Source organism: Carica papaya, chromosome 8 (genome assembly GCF_054855325.1).
Source record: "Carica papaya isolate Zhongbai chromosome 8, ASM5485532v1, whole genome shotgun sequence".
NCBI classification, from domain to species: Eukaryota; Viridiplantae; Streptophyta; class Magnoliopsida; order Brassicales; family Caricaceae; genus Carica; species Carica papaya.
This window is the reverse complement of record NC_142316.1, coordinates 2,348,071-2,362,338: the sequence shown is the minus strand read 5'-3', so window position 1 is coordinate 2,362,338 and position 14,268 is coordinate 2,348,071. Positions and strand designations below refer to the sequence as shown.

At 30.7% G+C, this 14,268-nt stretch overlaps 3 protein-coding genes across 5 annotated transcripts; all 3 read right to left on the bottom strand.

Annotated features, from left to right (window-relative positions):
- Window positions 1-134: 134 nt before the first annotated feature.
- LOC148240346 (phenylacetaldehyde reductase-like) lies at window positions 135-3,925 on the bottom strand. 2 transcript variants are annotated; one of them, XM_088210418.1, is made up of 6 exons: window positions 3,780-3,925; window positions 3,509-3,678; window positions 2,584-2,775; window positions 2,010-2,172; window positions 777-1,048; window positions 135-707 (listed from the first exon to the last, which is right to left on the bottom strand). In XM_088210418.1, exons 1-6 carry the CDS (start codon window positions 3,895-3,897, stop codon window positions 615-617), a joined length of 1,008 nt encoding a protein of 335 aa, XP_088066544.1. In that variant the 5' UTR covers window positions 3,898-3,925; the 3' UTR covers window positions 135-614. The 2 variants fall into 2 exon arrangements, with proteins under 2 accessions (XP_088066544.1, XP_088066543.1); XM_088210417.1 differs by having other exon boundaries at window positions 135-759; window positions 862-1,048.
- Window positions 3,926-5,579: 1,654 nt separating this feature from the next.
- On the bottom strand, window positions 5,580-8,653 carry LOC110826320 (phenylacetaldehyde reductase-like). 2 transcript variants are annotated; one of them, XM_088210412.1, is made up of 6 exons: window positions 8,386-8,653; window positions 8,113-8,282; window positions 7,746-7,937; window positions 7,504-7,669; window positions 6,214-6,400; window positions 5,580-5,951 (listed from the first exon to the last, which is right to left on the bottom strand). In XM_088210412.1, the coding sequence occupies exons 1-6, from the start codon at window positions 8,501-8,503 to the stop codon at window positions 5,807-5,809; spliced, it is 978 nt and encodes a 325-aa protein (XP_088066538.1). In that variant the 5' UTR covers window positions 8,504-8,653; the 3' UTR covers window positions 5,580-5,806. The 2 variants fall into 2 exon arrangements, with proteins under 2 accessions (XP_088066538.1, XP_088066540.1); XM_088210414.1 differs by having other exon boundaries at window positions 7,504-7,666.
- Window positions 8,654-8,929: 276 nt separating this feature from the next.
- LOC110826312 (cinnamoyl-CoA reductase CAD2-like) lies at window positions 8,930-14,030 on the bottom strand. Its single transcript, XM_088210420.1, has 6 exons — window positions 13,685-14,030; window positions 12,647-12,816; window positions 12,098-12,289; window positions 10,415-10,577; window positions 9,989-10,175; window positions 8,930-9,746 (listed from the first exon to the last, which is right to left on the bottom strand). The coding sequence occupies exons 1-6, from the start codon at window positions 13,800-13,802 to the stop codon at window positions 9,608-9,610; spliced, it is 969 nt and encodes a 322-aa protein (XP_088066546.1). The 5' UTR covers window positions 13,803-14,030; the 3' UTR covers window positions 8,930-9,607.
- Between the last annotated feature and the right edge of the window lie 238 nt (window positions 14,031-14,268).

The window sequence follows — 14,268 nt, the reverse complement described above, 5'->3', positions numbered from 1 at the left end:
ATTTATTTATTATCAACTGCAAAGCATTTATTGCAGCCTACAGATATTTATTTGCAGTTATATGATTAAATGATATTCTTGTAGAGTTCACATACATAAAAAAGATAACACGTTCACAAATTTTCTCTGGTTCACTGGGCTCATCATCTCCCAGTGGGATCCACCGTATTGACTCAGGGCCTCGAGAAGCGGCCCATCGAGGAGCTCCATCGCCATTCCCTAATTAGATTTATATGACATTATGGAAGGCCTGAGAGAACAGGAACTAGTTTTTTTAGCATTTGTTGTTTCGCATTGATCCTTAGGAAAATCCCAACAGAAATGGAAGAAATAACTCATACAAAACATGTAAAGCAAAGAAGTTAGAGCAAGAACAATAAGTAGAAAACCAAAAAGTCCATGACTATGAGGATGAAGGAGACCACCAATTAATACAAAGCTGAAAACATCAACCCACTAGTACTTTGTTCTGATACAGAAGATGATTCACAAAGCCAACACAAAAAGAAAATAAAAACAACTAACATTAACAAATTAAAGAAGGAAAGTTACTGTGCTAGACAATAGTGTAGAATATTTCCCAAAAGATATTATTAGAAATAGTAATTCAAATGTTAAAGGAAATTCTTTTGCTTCAAGCTTTCCACAGTGTCTTTGAGACTAACTTCCACAGGAATGAAATTGATACCCAGAGTTTTTGCTTTCTCCTCTGGTGCCTGGCACCTTGGCCCACCACTATTGCTGCTGTTTTCTCCTGATCTGTATCAATCAAGAGCAGTGTATATTTTTGTAGTATATACATATATATATATATATACACACACGTAAAGAAGAAGAAGAAGAAGAAGAAGAAGAAGTGACCTCGGAAGAAGTTGCAGAGCTGGAAACTGTTGATGCAAAATTTGGAGCACCTCAGACAAGGCTAAAACTTGTGCAACCAAATAATATCTCCCACAAGCAGAATCAATTTCAAAAGCTTGAATATGAGCACTTGCCACATCTCTCACATCAACAAATCTATAATCTCTTCCTGGGAACACTATATCTCCTGCAATTAAATTTAATTTAATTTAATTTAATTTGTAAAAATATTATTTGTGCAAAATTAATTTTTCATCCTCAAAACTTGAAATTAGAGCAAATCTTAATTTCATCATTTGAGCTTTTTTTTTCTAATATATAATTTACTATTTCGTAATTCGGATGTTAATTAAATTTATAATTTAAAACGAATTAAAATACGGTTAACCGAGTTTTTTTATTTGAAAAGTATTTTTATAATTAAATGAATGAAGTCCAAAATTTTTTTTTGGCAAAAACCAAACATCAAAATCTACTTTTAATAGGTTTAGATTAAAAAGTTATAATATGTAATTTTTAAAATCTCGAAATATATTTTTATCACACACACTATTTTTGTTTTAAGTTAACAGCATTTTCTAAAGTTATTTTTGTTAGGTTTAAGATTTATCATGTGAACTTATGTGTAAATTATTATTCATAAAATTTTATCAAATTAATTAGGTCCGTTAAAAGTAATCTAACACAATTTTGAGTATTTTAGAACTTAATATATCAAGTTAAAGTGTAGTTTTTATTTTTATGTGCAGAGATAAAAAATATTATTTCTAATTTTATAACGTACGAAATTAGAAATAATGAAAATCTAATAATATAAATAGTCGATTATGATTCTCAAATCACATGTAAGAGTTGTTTCTACTATGTTATTTCGTCGTAAGAAATAGAAAGTGTGTGAGAGCTTTAAAGGATCACGTGTTGATTTAAAAATCTATTGCAGGACGTGCAAATTTTTTTCGCAATAAATTCAGGTATGTTTCTCATTTCAAATCTAATCTCAATTATTCAATACGAGCACGTTTTAATATTAGGATCTATTTTATTATAAAAAAATTAAATAATTTTTACTTAAAATTTAACTAATATTTGAATCACAAAAAAGTAAATTATTTAAATATATGTATACATATATAATCAATACTACTTACCATTGATCATTTTGAGAATGACCTCAACAGAGAAATTGAGAGTTGGTTGTAGCAGGGGACCAATTACAAGTCCTGGGTTCATTACAACCAAATCAATTCCATGTTGCTTTGAGAATTCTAAAGCACTCTCCTCTGCTAGTATTTTTGAAGCCGTGTAATAAAGCTGTACCCACAAAAAATTTTACTACGTTAATATTTAGAATCGGATCGGAACAAATTCGGATTAGTCGGAGTACAAGAAAGTGATTTAAATTCTAATTCAAAACATTCATGTTTTTTTGAATTTTAAATTCTTAATTGTTCAACCTAGATTAAGAACAAATAGTATAAGACTAAATACTACCTCATTTAGTTTGACCTAAAGTATGAACACGCATATGCTTAATAAGTTTTTGGTATATATCAATGTTAGATTTTGAGAAAGATTACATTTGTAGTTTTAAAATTTTCCTAGAGTAAATCCAAGAATAAAGTCAATGCAATTGGTTGAACAATTCGTTAACTAGCGAATTAATTTTCTTATTTTAAAAAAAATGAAAAAATAAATAAATAAATTGATATCAGAGCGAGAAACCTTCGATCTCTGGCTATAACCAACATTAGATTGCCAAGTCTTATCGAGCAGAACTTGAAGGGTGAGAGGTTCTCCGTTGTAAAGAATAGTGGCAATAGAAGATGTCAAAACCACCCTCTTGACACTCGAAGTTTTCGCACATGATTTTAAAACATTAAGTGTTCCATTTACTGCCGGTTCAATCAATTCTACCTGAAAATATTATTAGCACTTGTTATTACGAAAGCAAAGGAATCAAAACAAGTAAGACTTAGAAGGAGATGAAATGAACTTTTTTCGTTTAAATTAGTTATACGTCTCTTTAATTTTATATATAATCGAAACTATTGGCTTAACAGCTTTTTAGATCTAAACCATTAGCCTTCAAAAAGACAAGCTCAAATTTCAAGATCACATAATAATCGTAAATCATAATCTACTAATCTAAGACTGCACTGATTCCGTATATAGATAAGATCTAGTTTCAAGGTCACACACAATTTTATTGATCCAAGTTTTCACCAACTCTGCAAAAGAGCAAAATTAAGTTCCAAAATTATAACATAATCACAAATCACAATACAAATATCCAAGATTGAACGAAGTAGAACAAATTAACTTAACTTCTAATATTGCATTACAATCACAAATTAGAATTAATGGTACGAAATTGAACTAAATTCATAAAAAAAAAAAATAAGATTAAGTTATAAGATTGTATTGCAATCACAAATTATAATTCGGTGGTTCAAGATTACAACAAATCAAACTAGGGTTAACATGTTAAAACTAAAGTTATTAGTAGAATGAGACTTGAATAATTAATTATATATTTTCTTCATTAGGGATTAACATGTTACCGCTTACAATCTTATTTTATTCTCAACAAATCAAACTAGGGTTAGAAGAAGAGAGAGAGAGAGAGAGAGATGAATGTTTGAAGTACCTGTGGATCAGATGGTGAAAAGGAGACAGGAGAAGCAGTGTGAAATAGACCATGGCATCCATCAACTACAGAGTCAAAACACCCTTCTTCAAGTAACTCTGCTTTCACCAAATGAAGTCTTTCCTTTGCCCCATCAAGTCCAAGCAAGTGCTCTGTTTTCTTCGTATCATCTGCACATATATATAGAGATATACATACACCTCATATATATATATATATATTATACGTGTAAGAGAAACAAAAGGGTAAACATATTAGAAGAGAAACCTACAGGGGTCACGCAGTGTGGCTTTAACAGTGTAGCCACGTTGAAGCAGTAGCTTCACAAGCCATGAAGCTATATAACCAGAACCTCCCGTTACACACACCACCTTTCCTTCTCCACTCATCCTCTCCTCCTCTTCTTCTTCTTCTTCTTCTTCTTCTTCTTTTTAAACCCAAATATTGATTTATTTATGATAAACTACAAGACCATTAAGTAAAGTCTACGGACATTAATTCCCAGTTATATGATTAAATTAGCTTTTTGTTGGGCTCACAAATTTTCTGGTTCTCGTGCGTAATAATACATGCACAGATCGAATCAGGTTCAAGCATGATAGTTGATGGTCATAATCAAACCTATATAATAAAGGGAATAAAATTAAATGGCAATTTACACATTATAAGTAATCTTAATTTTCCCAACAAAAATTATTATAATATCACTCAGGACCTCCAGAAAATAATTATAATATGATTCATATAAAGTCGTAAACATATATATATATATTTGTATGTGTTTGTGAAAATGTTAAAAGTTGAATTTCTCATAAATTTTCATTATTTAATTAACAAATTGTGAAGACTATAAATCTAGAATCTCGTATTTCTTATAATACAACTAAAAATAATATCAATATTAAGAAAAAAAGACTTAGCAAGATTCACTCATCTTACATTCCAAGAAAATTCGTCTAAAAAAATATGATAAATATCTTAATCTTATTTCATCAATCAATATTAATTAAAGAAGTGGGGAGCAAGTTATCACAATAAATGTCATCTATGCCGATAAACATCCCACTCGAATATGTAAACTTTCATGTACAGTAACTACTTGGTTTCCCTACGTAGAACTGAAGGCTTTTTTATAGAGAAAACAAATGGTTACTCTACATAAAAATTAATTTTTTTCTATACGAAAATCACATTGAGTTTTCCTATGCAGAAGTCACATATTGGGTTATCAGAGTATTATGCAACAATCTTGACTTGAGATTTTGAGACTCAAAAGAAAATGATAATAATCATAATAGAACAATATACTATAAGTAAGTAAATAAGTAGAAAGTCGTCTCGGAGTGTGAGCTCTGATACGAAGAGAGCTCAGAGAGAAGAAAGACCGTCACCAGGACCCAACATCATCATTACAACCGATAAGTTAAATTAAATCTGCTTCTCACAACTTGGATCTAGAATTTATGTACATAATTTTGGCTTGATACATCATGAATGCACTATAGGCATGGCTGAGGGTAGAGGAGTGTGAGGGGTGACCGAACATGTCTTGTTGGGTAAAAAGGGGACATGAAAAATGGAGGTGAGATACTGAATAGGATGGGTTTGATCAAGATGGTAAAGAGGGCATAATTGTGTTTGGGAGTCATAAACAGTTGGTTTCAACGCAAACTGTAGGAATTAGATAGTATTTTACCGAGACGAATATTTGAGGGTAACAGAATTAGCATTTAGAAGACTTGACAGAATATATTAGGCAGCAAAAAATATTAGATTATACTAAAATAAATAGGTTGAATATAATACCGGGATTGTACCACAAAATTTGGTAGTAAATATTTTTTTAACCGTTTGGGGTGACGTGCATATTTTACTTACTAGATAAAGTAACTCATTATATTATATATTTCAAAGTAGGTAAAATAAGAAAAAAGAGTCAAAGGTAAATGAGACATGTCTCCAAATTTAAGAGCTTTAGAGAATTCTTCTAAAAAATAAATCTAACGTTACATGTTTGTTTATAGTTTCATATATGTGTATAATATATATATATATACACACACACAAATCGTATTAAACCTATCAAACACATGAATTTCATAGAATCTCATCCACAGACTAATTAATTAGCCAGTGTGCATATTACACCATCATTAATTATATGTATGTTTACATACATATAAGTATATATATATATATATGTTGGTTCACATAACTGTTCTATAAATATATATATATATATTATTATTAGAATTGGGTTTTCGCAAAAAGATACTATTAGATATAATAATTGAAATGTTAAAGGAAATTCTTTTGCTTGAAGCTTTCCACAGTGTCTCTGAGACTCACTTCCACAGGAATGAAATTGATACACAAAGTTTTTGCTTTCTCCTTTGATATCTGACACCTTGGCCCGCCACCATTGCCGCTGTTTACTCCTGATCTGTATCAATCAAGAGGAGTATATATTACGTATAATATATGATATACATACATATATATAATTAGTATTTAGTTACTTAAATATATATTTTCTCTATGAGCTGTATATATTGCATTTAATGCAACGAAGAGTCTGCCATCAATTTATCAAAAACACCTTTTCTCGAGGTGAGTAATTAAAGAGGTGATTGGTACTTGTTTTGGGAAACTGAATATTTCAAACTCATATATCAAAAAGAAGAAGAAGAAGAAGAAGAAGTGACCTCGGAAGAAGTTGCAGAGCTGGAAATTGTTGATGCAAAATCTGGAGCACCTGAGACAAAGCTAAAGCTTCTGCAACCAAACAATATCTCCCACAAGCAGAATCAATTTCAAAAGCTTGAATATGAGCATTTGCCACATCTCTCACATCAACAAATCTATAATCTGATCCTGGGAACACTATATCTCCTGCAATTTAATTGAAGTTATAAAAATATTATTTATACAAAATTAATTTTTCATGCTTCGAAATTGAAATTAGATCAGATGTTAACTTGATCCCTTTCTAGTTTACCATCTTTCGATCCTTCTTCTTAATGTTTTTTTTTTTTTTAATAACTTACTAATGTGAGCGAAGAAACGAAAAACCCTAATCCCATTGAAAATCCTTCTTCTTAAGAGGTAGAATCAGTCATTGAAGGAATAGCAACCTATCTAGAGAAATAGAAAATTGATCTTCTAATTCGATATATTATAATAATTTATTATTTCGTAATTCAAACCTTAAATTAATTTTGTAGTTTAAAAGAGAATTATGGTGCATTTGGTTAGAACTTTTGATTTTAAATTTTGTATTTTAAAAATACTTCAACAATTTAACGTGTAAATTTTAAAATATTTTGGACAAAAACTAGTTACTAAAATCTACGTTCGATAAATTTAAATACGAAACTTATAACGTGTAACTTTAGAAAATGATTTTCACTTTCGATAACAATTTATATTTAAACTCTTAAAAATTATTTTTAACAATATTTTTAGTGAACAACTATTTTTAAAAAACTGTCCAAACATAAGTTAAAATTATCTTAAATTTTTACTTAAACGATACATTTATCAAAATAACTATTTAAAGTATTTTTGACGAAAAACAATACTAAAATATACTTTTGATAAGTTTAAATATAAAAGTTATGATGTGTAGTTTTTAAAAAATTATTTTTACTTTCACTAACAATTAACTTTTGAAATCTCAAAAATTATTTTTTAAAAATTAATTTTTACAAAAATATAAATAAATAAATAATTTTTAATTAAAACTGTTTTTAATAAATAAATATTTTAATAATACTTTCAGATTTTATGGCATAATTTACAGTCATCCTAAACTTTTACGTAAACGATACAATCATCAGAATAACTATTTAACAACTATTTAACCAGTTCAACTAATATCTGATATACGAGATAATGAGTAGTTAAAAGAAATTTTTATAAATATATATATATATGTATATATATATATAATCTTATATTAAAAAGAGATCAAATAAGAAATTATGAACACCTACCATTGATCATTTTGAGAATGACTTGGAGGGAGAAATTGAGAGTTGGCTGCAACAGAGGACCAATCACAAATCCTGGGTTCATTATAACCAAATCAATTCCATGTTGCTTTGAAAATTCCAAAGCAGCTTCCTCTGCAAGTACTTTTGAAACCATGTACCACAACTGCTGCCACCACCCACAGAACCATGTTAATGTCTGTCTAGGTTTCGCATACTTATAAATTGAGTTCAAAGGAAGAAACCTTTGATTTTTGGCAAAAATCAACATCAGATTGCCAAGTCTCATCAACCACAACTTGAGGGGTGAGAGGTTTTCCATTGTAAAGAACTGTGGCAATAGAAGATGTCAAAACCACCCTCTTGATGCTTGAAGTTTTTGCACATGATTTTAGTACATTAAGTGTTCCTGTCACTGCCGGTTCAATTAGTTCTGTCTGAAACATTACGAGCGCTTGTTATTATCAAAACTAAAAGAATCAAAAGACTAGTAAAATTTAGAGAAGGAGATGAAATAAAGATTACAGTAATTTAGAGTTGACATATGTTTTGATATTTTGAAAATAAACTTAGAAGAAGTATGAGAGGGAGAGAGATGAATGTTTGAAGTACCTGTGGATCAGATGGTGAAAAGGAGACAGGAGAAGCAGTGTGAAATACACCATGGCATCCATCAACCACAGAGTCAAAACACCCTTCTTCAAGTAACTCTGCTTTCATCAAACGAAGTCTTTCCTTTGCCCCATCAAGTCCAAGCAAGTGCTCTGTTTTCTTCGTATCATCTGTACATATATATATGCATATACATACCACCTCACATTTACATATATAATTATATACGTGTAAGAGAAACAAAAGGGTAAACATATTAGAAGAGAAACCTACACGGGTCACGCAGTGTGGCTTTAACAGTGTAGCCACGTTGAAGCAGTAGCTTCACAAGCCATGAGGCTATATAACCAGAACCTCCCGTTACACACACCACCTTTCCTCCTCCACTCATCCTCTCCTCCTCTTCTTCTTCTTCTTCTTCTTCTTTAAATTTTAAAATTTTAAAATTTTCATATTTTTCAAAGCCCCCACTCCCTTTTTAAACCCAATTATTGATTTATTTATTATCAACTTGCAAAGCATTTAATACATCGTACAGATATTTATTTGCAGTTATATGGTTAAATGATATTCTTGTAGAGCTCACATACATCAAAAAGATAACACGTTCACAAATTTTCTCTGGTTCGCTGAGCTCATCATCTCCCCGTCGGATCCACCACAAATCTCTACCGTATCTATGATATTGTTTAGCCCTGACTGAAGGGGAACTAGTTTTTTTAGCATTTCTTTTTCTTTCTTTTTAGTAAAAAAAAATATGATAATTGTGGAAAATAATATATCAAAGTTTTTCTCAATATTGCTTTATTCACATTTATATTTTGAAACTAACATAAGTAAGAAGAGGATGGATAAATCTATTCTGAATTGAACCGACTCAAACATTACAAAATCACACCGAAAAAAATCTATTCAGTCTAGAACATCTTTCTTATTCAGTTCTAGATTTCAATTTGATATGATCCGATCTAATACCAAACTGATAAATATCTCTAGATTTGTACTATTTTATGATAATTATTGTGTTTATCAGTATTCGATGGTTTATCCTTCGTCAGCACAGTCTAACATCTGTCGGTAGAGTCACAATTTACCCTGCTTTCACAGAACTAACATGCAATATAATATCTCGAATTTTGTATACTTTGTATCACAAGGTAACTTTTGTTGATTTCAGAGAGAAAATCCTGAATCTATTTGGCAAGTGCACTCTCAAAGTAATTCATAGAGAATTTTGGTGACTATCTCAAGTATACTTTCACCCTCCGAAAAATATATAAATAAGGAGCTTTTGTTAGTCCCCGCAATTATACACGGTCAAATAGTCATGTAATTCACTTCACAGTGTAAGCACAACAAAACAGATATAAGAAAAAATAATCATCATCATGTAATCAAAAGCTGCTTTTTGTTCGAGTAGAATGGAAGTGCTTAATCGAAACATGTACTAAATGCAACTTTTGGCCGATGCCGATTGAGTTGCATGATTCACACACTAAAAGAAGCCTTTTTGTTTCAAGCTCTCCACAGTATCCTTAAAACTCACCTCCAGAGGAGTAAAACTGACACCTAGGCTTTCTGCTCTCTCCTTGGATACACAATACACTGGCGTCCATGGTTTATCATCTGCACATCTGCATAAATGAAAATGCAGAGTAGTAACTAAATCATGAATGATAGCAATGCAGGTTCATGATCATCTTTGCAGAATAGGGAGAACTGTTCGATCCACTACCACATAACAATCAATTCCATTTTTCTCTGTAATAATATCTTAATGAAATTTGCACATAGAACATTGGAAGTTTAACCAAAAACAGTCCAAACAAAATTACATCAACTTCCTTAACAATATGCAAATTATAACATGACTTACCTTTCAGGAAGATTGAGAGAAGGGTATAGCTCGCGAAGAATTTTCACAACCTCAGAAGAGTGCACAACTCTTCCAACCATACAATATCTTCCACAAGCTGAAGAGTTTTCAAAAGCCAGTATATGTGCATTTGCAACGTCTCTAACATCAACCCACCTGTAAGTTGCATTTGGAAAGGTTACAGCTCCTGCATCAAATACACATTGCTTATTCACACAAGAATAATACTAGCCATTTTCTTGCACTGCAATGCTTAATTACATACACATTTTCATCTCTGAAAACGCTACAGCTCATGGGTTCTCACAGATTACACACAACCCATTTATGTTGCTTTCAAGGCGCTTTGTTCCTCCACACATAAACAAAAGGTATTGTTCATGAAGAAATGATAGAAGAATGTTCTGAATGCTGACTGAAGTATACCATTTACAAGATTCAGAGCTGGCTCCACACTTGTGTTTAGAGTTGGCTGTAAGAGAGGACCAATGACAAGTCCTGGATTTATTGCAACCATGTCAATTTTATTCTCCTTTGCAAACTTCCAAGCAGCTTCTTCAGCTAGTGTCTTTGAAAGCATATACCACAGCTGGTAAAAAACAAAAAAAAAAGAGAATTGGTTATCATAGACACAGCAACATCTGGTATGTCATTCTGTTACTATAGTCTCAGAAATTTTGCTAGTCAACCAGGGAAATAGAGAAATGCAACCAACATGAGCATCATATGTACGCAGTCGCACAAAACAATAACACCTTCTGCGGTTTCCTGGGTTTCCAACCCGGTCTCTCCTCAAAGAGGGAAGTAGAGAAATGGAAAGAAACTTTCTAGCACCTAACACTCTGTTTGGATCGTGGTGAATGACAGAATTTTAATGTATGGCATTTCATGGGTACGAGAAAATAATGTTTATTTCAATTTTCAATAGTAACAAACGGTATTTATATGACAAATTTCGGATAAATTTTAAAATTACTAAATCAATAGTATATGAACGCCAGATTACTTTTTTTTTCCTTATATTCTCATATAATATATTTAATTTTATTTTTATTCTCATAAATTATTATTTATTTTATTAAATATAAAAATTTAATTTGATTATGTGTAATAATTACTTATTTAAATACAAATGTAATTATATTGGTAAACAATTTTTTTTTTTTTAATCACATACTTTTTATATATAATTTACTATTACATATAATAAGTATGAGTAAATTAGTAATTTAACTGAAAATACAACCATATCATCCTATCATTCAGACAAAAATATGTCATTAATATACAATCATCCAAATATAAAAAAATTTTATCATTCGCATGTTGTGTCTTTACATTCAATCACCGTCATTATCATACATTAATTAACTATTACTAAAATTTATCCAAACAGAATGTAAATTGTGTCTGTCTCACTGTTTCTTGTGGTAGATAACAAAGTTAATGGGTCAATATAATCAAAGGTCCACTTAGAAGGAAATTATCTAGCTTTTCAAACTTAAGTAAACTTTAAGAAGTATTGAGCCTTATAATATCACATATATTGGTGATGATAAAGCCTAAATTTTCATCTAATCCCATCTCTAGTTAATTCTTACACTTAATTTTTATTTCAAAAAAAAAAATCTTATACTTAGTTTTATATTAATATTGATAAGTAAATTGCAACGTAATTCTATATTTGAACAAACTTTATTCCCAGCATAAATTCCTTAAGGGTGATCCTGATTCCTAGGCTGAGAAGTCTGGATTTGGAAATCCAATCCCAACAAATTCAAGTGAAAGCGAAGATGACTTAACCTAAAAATCATGTCGGAATTTTACATATTAAAACTAAATGTGGAACCGAGAATTGATTAAGCTCGTAAGAAATTTCAAGTGGAATTGGAATAATATATTTTGATGTAACTTGAAATGTATTGTTCCAACTCTTCTTGAAATTCTTAGGTGAATTTTGATCTCCTAATAGAATTCTCAAATTTACAACCTTTTAATAGAATAGAACTTCAATCCCTCCTAGTTGACCAAGATTTTGATTTTCAAATGAATTTTCACAAAATTTATAGATTTATCCCAAACATAGCCTCAGACTGCAACAAAACACACCTTTGATTTCTCACAGACGACTGGATCTGAAAACCATGTCTCATCAATGGTGACATCAGGAGCCAAAGCTTTCCCATTAAATGCAACTGCAGCCATGGAGGATGTTATAACCACCCGTTTGATGGATGGACGCTTTGCACATGATCTAAGAAGATTAAGCCTTCCCTGCACTTCTGGATCAATCAACTCTCTCTATGGCTTATTGCTTGCTCATTAGAAAGGAAAATTCTGTGCACAAGAGAAATAATTGAGTGTCATCAATGGTTGTAATTTGAAAAGAAAAATAACTGAATTCTAAATTCATTATTGCAACTTGGAAGAAACCTGAAGCAGAGAGAACAAAAGGCCTAAATGCATAGAAAGAATCAACTAAGCATCAAAAACAATAGTAGCTTTTGCATAAAAGCTATAACGAGTAATTTGATAATAATAACGTAAATTAAATAAGCTCTATTTAACATCAGCAGCCAAGTTTAGAGAATGAGCTAACCCGGAAAATTAAAATATTGACGACTTAAGCTGAAACCAATGGTGGTTGCAGCTTGTTACCTGTGGATCAGTGACATTGTGATAAAATGGAGATGCTGTGTGGAAAACACCTTCACATCCAGTCACAACAGAATCAAAGGATCCTTCTTCCAGTAAATCTGCTTTAAATAGATGAAGCCTTTCCTTAGCTCCATCAAGAGCAACCAAGTGTTCAGTCTTCCGTGGATCATCTACATATGTTGACAGGAAAAATATAGACTTACCATGATCACCAAATAACTAACAGACAAAATTTTGCATTCAGAGTTCTACACATAACTAACTTTCAAGACATGCCTTTTCATCTTTAAAAAATAAAAAACACCTTTATTCATAGGATATTTTTGCAGCAAATAATCAAAATGAAGAGCTATCTGCAGATAAATGCATGCTTCTGACAAAAAATTTGAAAATTAGAAAAGAAAAAACTCCTCAGAGCTAGCCTAGATGAATTAAACTTGGTAAATAACAAGTTTACTTGGTTCTAGATTCTAATAATCCAAACCACCAAATACCAATTATCCGGTTATCATACACAGAAAATTGCAATCCATAAACTTCAAATCTTCAGAGTCCACAATCAAAGACCTTAGTTGCTTCTCCAAAGCGGCATCAACAACACGGATAAGCAAGAAATTGATGGAACCCTAAAATAGAGTAATCTTTTCCAATATATCAAAGCTTAGCATTCCTAAGTAAACATGGAACTACACCAGATGAAACTAGAAATTAATTCACCTACCCAAGAGTAGTATCAGATGTGTAATGTAGGTACACCGATATTATTAAAGTAAAATTTACCCCAGAAAACAAAAATAAAAATCAAAGTTCGTCAACAGACACTTGACTAAGTTCTGATCACTGAAATGACATGATAGATCAATTAATCGCACAATCACACACAGGCATCCCCAAATTCTTCACTTAAAAATTCAGAACGAAACTTTACTAACAATTAAACAGAGATTGCACACGTGAGAAAGCTGAAATTGATAAGAATGACAATAATGAGTGAGAAGAACAATGAGGTTGAAGATAAGGAAAGAGAATCATATAAACCTGGATCACGAACTGTAGCTTTGACAGTGTATCCACGTTGAAGCAAGAGCTTGACAAGCCACGAAGCTATGTACCCGGAGGCTCCGGTTACACACACTACTTTACCTTCTCCACTCATATTTCTTGTTTTTGTTCGTAGAATTTGTGTTAGTCAATCGCTCACATGGAATCGAATTTTCGTTGAATTTATCAGAAATGTTTGGATGTAATTTTAATTACAATTATATCCCACAAAATGCGGCGTATCAAGGTGATAAAATATATTTGTATAAGGGATTATATTTTTTAATTAAAATAATTACAATGAAATAATTGAAAATACTAATTGATATAAGAGATGTTTTTAATGTAAAATGTGAAGTTTTGTTAGAAAATTTATTAATTTATATTTTTGAGTTATGGATTATGTTATAATTTAATATTAAAATTCATTGTAGTTATATTTAATTTATGAATTTATAAATTTAATTTAGATATAATATAAATCTATAAAAATGAAGTTTTTCATTTGTAATATTAATTCGTTTAACGAGTATTTTAATTTTTTTTCATAATTTTAAAATTTTTCATTTTTTGAATTACTA

Excerpts from the sequence above, each read along its gene's own strand:
- LOC148240346 (XM_088210418.1), bottom strand. The coding sequence starts at position 3,897 with ATGAGTGGAGAAGGAAAGGTGGTGTGTGTAACGGGAGGTTCTGGTTAT. Across the intron at positions 3,679-3,779 it reads AGCCACACTGCGTGACCCCT|ATGATACGAAGAAAACAGAG; the intron begins GTAGGTTTCTCT and ends ATATATGTGCAG. Across the intron at positions 2,173-2,583 it reads GTTATAGCCAGAGATCGAAG|CTTTATTACACGGCTTCAAA; the intron begins GTTTCTCGCTCT and ends TTGTGGGTACAG.
- LOC110826320 (XM_088210412.1), bottom strand. The coding sequence starts at position 8,503 with ATGAGTGGAGGAGGAAAGGTGGTGTGTGTAACGGGAGGTTCTGGTTAT. Across the intron at positions 8,283-8,385 it reads AGCCACACTGCGTGACCCGT|ATGATACGAAGAAAACAGAG; the intron begins GTAGGTTTCTCT and ends ATATATGTACAG. Across the intron at positions 5,952-6,213 it reads GCTCTGCAACTTCTTCCGAG|ATCAGGAGTAAACAGCGGCA; the intron begins GTCACTTCTTCT and ends TGATTGATACAG.
- LOC110826312 (XM_088210420.1), bottom strand. The coding sequence starts at position 13,802 with ATGAGTGGAGAAGGTAAAGTAGTGTGTGTAACCGGAGCCTCCGGGTAC. Across the intron at positions 10,176-10,414 it reads AGCTCTGAATCTTGTAAATG|GAGCTGTAACCTTTCCAAAT; the intron begins GTATACTTCAGT and ends TATTTGATGCAG. Across the intron at positions 9,747-9,988 it reads TCTCTCAATCTTCCTGAAAG|ATGTGCAGATGATAAACCAT; the intron begins GTAAGTCATGTT and ends TCATTTATGCAG.